Consider the following 8,663-nt stretch of genomic DNA (forward strand, 5'->3'; position numbering starts at 1 on the left):
AAATTTCTTATGTGCATATGTTTATGTTGCATGCTAATTATTAAAACAATTATTGAAAAATTCTAAAGGGCTCTATTCCTATTTCTCGTTCTGCGTTTATAAATTTTCTAAATTATGTGAGATATATTTCTTACAATCCAATTTCGGTCTTCACGATACAATATACATATACATTTATATTAATATAATAATATAATTACATTTATATTAATATAATTTTTTTTTATTTTAATATATTTTATATTTTTATTTTAATACATTATTTTATAACATTTATATTAATATAATAATATAAAATTCTTATACATAATTTATATTAATATAATAATATAATTACATTTATATTAATATAATTTTTTTTATTTTAATACATTTTATATTTTTATTTTAATACATTATTTATAACTTATTATTATATTATATTATATTTATAATATATATTATAATATTATATATATTATTATATTATATATTATTATAACATTATTATTATTAACACAACAATCTTTTATACCATAGATTTACTTAGAGATGTACATAACTTATTACAAATTGTAATTATTTTCATAAAACCCTAGAAGGTAGAATTAAAAAAAAAATTCTAATATATTTACGAATTAATTTTCCTTTAGAATATATTACATTATATTCTATATATATATATAGTATATATATAATATAATACATAATATATCCATGTGTGGAGAATCGCGTTATTGCCTCGAGTTATTTTCTCGAACGTTTCTTAGCTGGGCGTGGAACATATTCTCGTGGCTGCTGTGTTGGTTCATGTGTTCCAACCATACTCTCCCTCGATGTCGTCTCGATGTCCGTTATCACGTCGCCTACGTGCGCGTTTATTGCCGTTAATTGCTCTCCATTCTTCTTTCATCTCTCTCTCCCTCTCCCTCTCTCTCTTTCTCTCTTTTTTATTTTCTTACACACTTGCAAGTAGGATGGTGTTGTGTACAAGCAAGAATTAGGAACGGTCGTTCTATTCCATGCATCTTCCTTACTTATCCAACACACCACTTCGTTGTACTAATCTAATGTCAGATTTATATTTATTGATACTGGTTCAACGTTTTGTTTATGTTTTATTTACGTGTCGAGTAATTTAATGTTTCCTACTTTAAATTATCCGTGCATATATATATGAATAATTCGATTAATATTATTAGAAAAGGGTTGATTAATTTTTTCCCGATGCACCAGAACTCCTGTATATATAACGTACTTCTTTATTTATTTATTTATTTATTTATTGCATTACGAATTCCTTATTGGGATTATTAGTGTATTTTGTTAATCAAAATATCTAAATGAATCAACATTTTATGAATTAAATCTTTTTTTTTAAACGATTGATTTGTTATTATCAAAAGAAACGATAGGAATTGTTTTTTTTTTGTATGTTTGTTTGTCCCCCATCCAGAAAATGGAAATTTACGGGCACATTACACGAAGACCACCGTAAGGGCTGGCGAGGTACTACGTTTGACCGCTGTTTTTCAAGACACACGACGAGCACCAGTTTCCAACAGTGGCATATCCGGTGTGATAGCTGGCATTCCGGATGGCAAAAGCTCAAGATCGTCTGAGAGAGATCAGTACGCCCAATGTTTAGATTCTCACGGACACGAGCTATTTGCACAGCTCTCAGCAAGAGGAGAGTTTTATGCCACCTGTCAAGGTGGTTCCCTTGATACTGGAAGTGACGCAGTTCTTTATAGAGTTCATCAATTAGCTAGGAGAGACCTACCACTTAGGGTAAACCTTTTTTCACAACATTTCGATCTCAATAACAAGAACTAAAACTATGAAGAGATATATATATTAAATTCTGATTGAATGAATAAAAAACAAAACCTATTTTCTATTGTCAAATGTTTCATATCAAGTTGAACTTAAACAAATTTGAAACAATGTTAACCACTCATTTTGTTTTGTTTCATAGGTACGTTTAGTAGCTGGGCCTTTACCAATACCATTGCCACGAGATTATAGTGGATTGATGCAATTGGAAGGTGCAACAAAGGGACCAATAGTATTGGGATGTGCAGTACCGTTAATGCCTGAACGACCTTTGCCAAATTCAACGGTACCGGAATTACTGGAACTCGTAGCTACCGGTCCAACTGCGCCAAGGGTGAAAAGAGCACGATTAGGGTGTCCTTCCGAAGCGAGACTATTGGCTTCTCCGAAAATGCAACGATTGTTATCGGCATGCAGGTAATGAAATTGTTACTTATTATCTTTTATTATTAACACGATTAAAAGATCAAATGACTCGAATAAAAATTATTCGGCAAAGACAACAGATGGAACTTATTAAACATTTAACATTTAAAAACGAAATCACGATCCTGAACAAATAATGTGCTGAACAAATAATACCCCAAAATATCGCACGGCTATTTATTCTTATTACAGAAGAGCATTGGATCAGAGAGCAACGGAACCGCGAGTGGCACCGCCTAAACCTTGCATCAACGGTGGCCAATTGAAAGAATTACACTTGAAGGAAATCAAATCTAAGCCCGAACCTAAACCGATACTTCAAAGTCTCAAAGAAGGTTTAGAAAATATCAAAAGAAGTACGATACGGGATCGTAGCAATGGTAGAAACGTTAATACCGGCAACAATCACAGTTTCCTCGACAAAATCTCTAGGATAGCCCAAGGCGGTAGAAGCCGTAATCCAGCGAAAAAGTCAGCGTCCTTCACCTTCGCCGTGAGACCGGAAATTGGCATGAGATCGCCAGAGAGATACGCGAGTCTCGAGTCGGAAACGAATCTCACGCACGCGTCGGCTTCTAACAGGCACCAAGTTCAAAGATCGATCTCGACCAGTGTGCTAGAAGTTCAGTCACAGGCTGATGCCGATCCTCCTTATTCCAAGGTCAGGGATAGTTTAACCCCATTGCCACCGCCTACACCACCACCGAGAACCGAAGACATCTACGCTGAAATCTGCGAGCCACCGGATAGAAAGATTTTTCGTGACTTTACGAAAGAAGAAAAACCACCCCCACCTCCGCCGATAAGTAAACATCAATCGCAGGGTGCTGGTGGTGGTGGTTGTGGTGGTTCCAGTGGTAGTGGTACCAGGGAAAAAGACAGGGGTTATGTTAAATTGGCACCAACGCGATCGGAACATTCGGACGTTTCAACGAATACAATTAACGGAGACGAAGAAGGAATTTACAACACTGTCTGTTGATATAATACTAACTTTACAACATTTTCTTTTATAATTATTTTTCTCTTCCTCGATTAACAATCGGTAAAGTAGAATATTACGAGAAGAAGAATAAGAAGAAGAAGAATGAGTGAGTGAGTGGAGTAAATGAATGACTGAGTGAGTTAGTGAGTTAGCTAATCGAAGATTGGCCAGAACATAGAAAATAGAAGAAAACCCTAAAAGGATGGGAAAGAGATAGAAAGAGAGAGAAATTAATAATGAGATTGGATAGTCGATGAGATGGTTGTTGCTAGAAACGTGGACATCCTCGACTAGAGAGATGGTCCGAGAGTAAGAACAGGAAAGATTTGCAAGGCCGTTGACCGAAGAAAATCATCCTGTAATTACAGACTCGCGGACGAGCGCAACGGATATAGCGGTTTTCTCCGAAGATGGCTTTCGCAATCTGGCTTCCGGTATTACGGCGATACTGTCGTCGAGAGAGACTACCTCATAAGAGTTCAATGAGAATAACGCGCATTTACGTTTTAGTTTATGGGAATTTCTTGTCCGTGCGAAAAACGCGTTACATCCAATGGGAAGAAAAGAAAAGAAAAGAAAAGAAAAGAAAAGGAAACCGTTTGAAAAAGTAATTTTAACGATACAAGATTTTGCAAATATTTTTAATTGCATTTAGAATTATCCAACGTATTATTTTCGTTGGAAGATTTGTTCGAAAGAAAATAAATTTTATGATCATCCGTTCAGAGGAAAGAAAAGTAAATTTAAATAAAATTCAATAAAAATAAGATAGAAAGAGAGAGAGAGAGAGAGTAAATCGAATGAGAGATAGAAAAAACCGGGGATAAGGGTGACAATTAATCTATTAACTCGTCATGCTCGATGAACGTTAGCTTCCTCTTTTCTTCTTCTGGTTCGTGCTGCTCGATTGAAAGTACACTTATACACAACCGAAGTGTATTATCGCGTGACGGCTCGCGATTGGTTAGTTCGTTTCTTCAAACGTATAACTTCGCGAAGGAAGAAGGAAGAGAGGCCAAACCCGGCTGCTTTGCTTGTGTTATTCGGTCTTCTTCATCTTCTTCTTCTTCTTCTTCTTCTAGAATCACAGTTTCAAGCGCTTCGAGGAAACTGCCAACCCTTTGCATGATGAAACGTTGGAATGGAGATTGTGGAAAAAAAACGACAATAACGAAAAAAAAAAAAAAAGGTACGAAACGAAAAAAGAAAGAAGAAGAAGAAGAAGAAGGGAACAGAGAAAGGATGCAAAGAAAGAGAAAGAGAAAGAGAATGAGTGGAACGAAGGTCGAATGAAAAGGCTGGGAGAAGAAAAAGCCCGCTGGGAAGATACGAAAGAGAGAGAGAGAGAGAGAGAGAGAGAAATATGCATCGAAAAGTTAAAGCTTCGAAGAAGATGTGTAATCTTCTCTAATTCGATGTTCCTCTCTCCTACGTACGCGTATACGCGAATGCTGTAATATTACTGTAATATTTGTATGTTTTGTGTATATTCCGAGCGTCTAGAGAAGATAGATATATAGATAAATAGATAGATAGATAGATAGATAGATAGATATATCATCGATGAAGTGAAAACGAAAAAGAAAAAAAAATAAACTGGTGTGTGTACTTATGTACGCAAGTAAGAAGTTATACTTCTTTGCCGTACCAAAACGAACATAACCTCAATAACCTCAAAAATAACTTCAAAAAATAACTTAAAAAAAAAACAATTATTATTATATATATATATATAAGAAAGAATAAAAAAAGAAAAAGAAAATATGAAAATATCAGTCCACGCTAAATATAAGAGAGATATATCGAATTACTTGACGCGTCAACAGCCATGGCGCGGTTACAGCATTAGTTCTCGCTTCGACCATTTAAGTAAAGCAGCGCTGCGTACGATTATTATTGGATGGGTGACCCGCTTGAGAAAAAAAGGCGGGAAGAAGAAAAGAAGACAACTTCACGCCGTATAATTGAAATCGCTTTGCCGCGCGTCGTAAATACCGCGACAAACTTCATGGTGTCGTTTTTCCAGACGCTCGGAACAAAATCTCACTCCCCATTACGTTTTCCCCAACGCGCCAAAAGAAGTATAACTTCGAAAAATAGAGAAAGAAAAAAAAGAAAGAAAAGAATTGAAAATAAAAGTAAAAAAAAAAAACAAAATATACTTATATTTTTTATCACAACAGTCTCCCATTCGTAGCATATTTATTATCCATCATCATTCAAATCACACATTCCACTTTCCCTATATTACTACATTACATTACAACCTAATATATGAACAATGTATAATACATATACATAGATATACGCGATGACTTGGGATGAGATAAAGAAAGATCCTTAATTAAATTGCATCGTGACGTTAAGAAGATAAGAATCCATTTCATTCCGTGAGAATAAATTCGCGACAGATGTTGCAAGTACGCATGCACTCGCGCACGCACACGCACGCATATCATTAGAGTTCTTTTGTAAAATCACTTAAAGTATTTAAAAAAAAAAAAACCCCCCATGAAAATTTAAATACCAAGAGACAAGAGAAAGAGAGAGAGAGAGAGAGAATGGTTGTTGATGGTTGAAAAATGTTTTGTAGAAAATGGGCAAACGAATCGATCTTCGTTGGGTATCGTTCGAGACAAGACAACGGGTCCCCACCCCCCCCTCCTCCTACTATCTGTGCACGATAATCTTGGTCCACGGGTGCATATTTCAAGATCGGCATGCGTGAACGATTTCATGGCCGTCGGGTTGCCTTGCGGTCGTGTAACTCACGTTTATAACGTTAATACGACGGGCGCGGAGTGCAGGCTATCGTATTTCGCAGCAGCCCATGGTCCACAGATCGACGAGGCATGTTTTTAATATGCAAATTAAAATGCAAATATACCGGCGCCCTCTCTCTCTCTCTCTCTCACTCACTCTCTCACCCCCTCACCCCCTTATTCCCCTTCTCTCTCTCTTTCTCTCTATTTCTTTTTCTTTTTCTTTCATTTTTATTCTCTTATTCTATCTACGTTCTTTGTCATCTTATTTTCTCTTCCTTTTTTTGAAATCATATTTCTTATCTTATTAAACATCTCGCGACATTTCTATTTGCCCATTTTGTACTCTAATACGATTTAGAACTATCCTATATAAGCCCCCCTTCTAATCTTGATTAAATGCCAACACCTATTATTTTTTCTTTTTTTATATATATCATGAAATTATAACCGAACCCGATATACTATATGGGGAGAGGACATATTCTTCGTAAATCTTCGAATTTATGTCCCATGTGTATTTCCCTTTTTTCCATAAAAATGAATGTAAAACCGATTTATTATCGCGACGATTTAATATATCTAATCTATTTTTATTATTAATCTTATTTATTTCGTTTTTGTTTTTTACAACAGAGATGTACCGGTTTATCGAACAGATGATGTGTGTCTGTGTGTGTGTGTGTTTTTTTTCTTTTCTTTTTTTGAGACAGATAAATTCTCTAAACGATTTAAATTATGATTTAGGAAAGTTTCTAGTACGAAGTTGATACGTTTAACATTGTTATCCATCAATATCGTGAATAAATAGATCGTTTAATATTCGCATGTCCATCGTTGGTGTATTGCACGTTACATATATGTGTTACTTTCTCCTGTCCCTGTTCGGTCCCCATGTAACTACTCCAAGTAAGTATATCTGGGTTATATTTATCATGCGGATTGCTCACTTACACGCTATAACGATGTTCTGTTATATTTGAGAATCAACTTGGTACACTTTCTTTCGTTATTTAGAAGAGGACAATGGTAATAGGTAATGAACGTCTGACGTTGTTGTAAAAGTAGAACGAGAATCAAATTAAAAATGATATTTATGATCGATCGATCGATCATTCGTCTGAAATGTATAACGTGTTACGTTCAAAGAACACAAAAATTAAATATGTATAATATATTAGAGGAACTCGAAAGTTTTACATTACATTAAAACATGATTTTGAACTACACGATGAATAGATAAATTATAAACAAATATTAACATGCGTATAAATGACATTACATTCCCTAATATATAATAAAAGAATAATTAGGTTTGTGAAGAAAAGATCTGATTAAAGTGCAACGAATTGGTACAAAAGATTGAACCTAAGTGTTATTAAAAACGATTTTGAAGTACACGATGAATAGATAAATGATAAACAAATATTAATATGCGTATAAATGACATTACATTCCCTAATATATAATAAAAATAATTAGGTTTGTGAAGAAAAGATCTGATTAAAGTGCAACGAATTGGTACAAAAGATTGAACCTAAGTGTTATTAAAAAACGATTTTGAAGTACACGATGAATAGATAAATGATAAACAAATATTGACATGCGTAGAAATGACATTACATTCCCTAATATATAATAAAAGAATATTTAGGTTTGTGAAGAAAAGATCTGATTAAAGTGCAACGAATTGGTACAAAAGACTGAACCTAAGTGTTATTAAAAAACGATTTTGAAGTACACGATGAATAGATAAATGATAAACAAATATTGACATGCGTATAAATGACATTACATTCCCTAAAATATATAATATAATATATAATAAAAAAATAATTAGGTTTGTGAAGAAAAGATCTGATTAAAGTGCAACGAATTAGTACAAAAGATTGAACCTAAGTGTTATTAAAAAACGATTTTGAAGTACACGATGAATAGATAAATGATAAACAAATATTGACATGCGTATAAATGACATTACATTCCCTAATATAAATATAATAAAAGAATAATTAGGTTTGTGAAGAAAAGATCTTATTAGAGTGCAACGAATTGATACAAAAGATCGAACCTAAGTGTTATTCAAGATGATTCGATAAAGATGTCGTCGTCTTTCAATAGAAACGATAGACTTCTAACGCGTATGAGATTCAAAAGGATTCCTCTTGTGGAAAAACGATGAAAGAAAAATAAAATAGGTATTTGCGGTAAGAAGAAGTAGTTCAAAGGGACTCAATATAGGGAGGACTAGGATATTCTCGTGTATCGAGTACAAGGTAACCGAACACCCCCGCATCCTGATGCATTCTCCTATCCTTTTCTACGAAACGAGATCGTTGATCGTCGTTATCCTTTTTATTTGTATTCTTCTTCTTCTTCTTGCCTGCAACTCGGATAACATCTTCTTTCCTGACAAGCTTTTTGTCCTGATCTACGTGATGGTTGTTGACTGGTATGGTACCGGTGATACCGCTGGTAATACCGGAGGTACTCGAGCGTTACACGACAGACGAACGAACGAACGAACGAACGAATGGACGGACGACCAAGTGTCAAGTACACCTTGTCTTTCATTTAGAATCTCTTATTTTTCTTATTTCATTCGAAGTATGTACGAGTAAAGAGGAAAGTTGACAAGTGTAAATCCGGTTAAAAAATACGCGAAGCGAAACTAA

General features: G+C 34.5%; 1 protein-coding gene and 1 long non-coding RNA gene across 2 annotated transcripts in view; both read left to right on the plus strand.

Annotated features, from left to right (window-relative positions):
- Positions 1 to 4,562, plus strand: part of LOC122517658 — a 31,438-nt gene extending 26,876 nt beyond the window's left edge. Inside the window, exons 3-5 of the mRNA XM_043636169.1 lie at positions 1,436 to 1,770; positions 1,958 to 2,232; positions 2,434 to 4,562. Coding sequence (XP_043492104.1) covers positions 1,436 to 1,770; positions 1,958 to 2,232; positions 2,434 to 3,223 — 1,400 coding nt within the window. The 3' untranslated portion in view covers positions 3,224 to 4,562. The remainder of the gene's footprint in view (positions 1 to 1,435; positions 1,771 to 1,957; positions 2,233 to 2,433) is intronic.
- Positions 4,563 to 6,839: 2,277 nt separating this feature from the next.
- LOC122517636 lies at positions 6,840 to 8,172 on the plus strand. Its single transcript, XR_006303900.1, has 2 exons — positions 6,840 to 7,301; positions 7,829 to 8,172. It is a non-coding gene; the product is annotated as an uncharacterized LOC122517636 (long non-coding RNA).
- Positions 8,173 to 8,663: the final 491 nt, after the last annotated feature.

This window comes from Polistes fuscatus, unplaced genomic scaffold (assembly GCF_010416935.1).
Source record: "Polistes fuscatus isolate 324 unplaced genomic scaffold, CU_Pfus_HIC Scaffold21, whole genome shotgun sequence".
NCBI classification, from domain to species: Eukaryota; Metazoa; Arthropoda; class Insecta; order Hymenoptera; family Vespidae; genus Polistes; species Polistes fuscatus.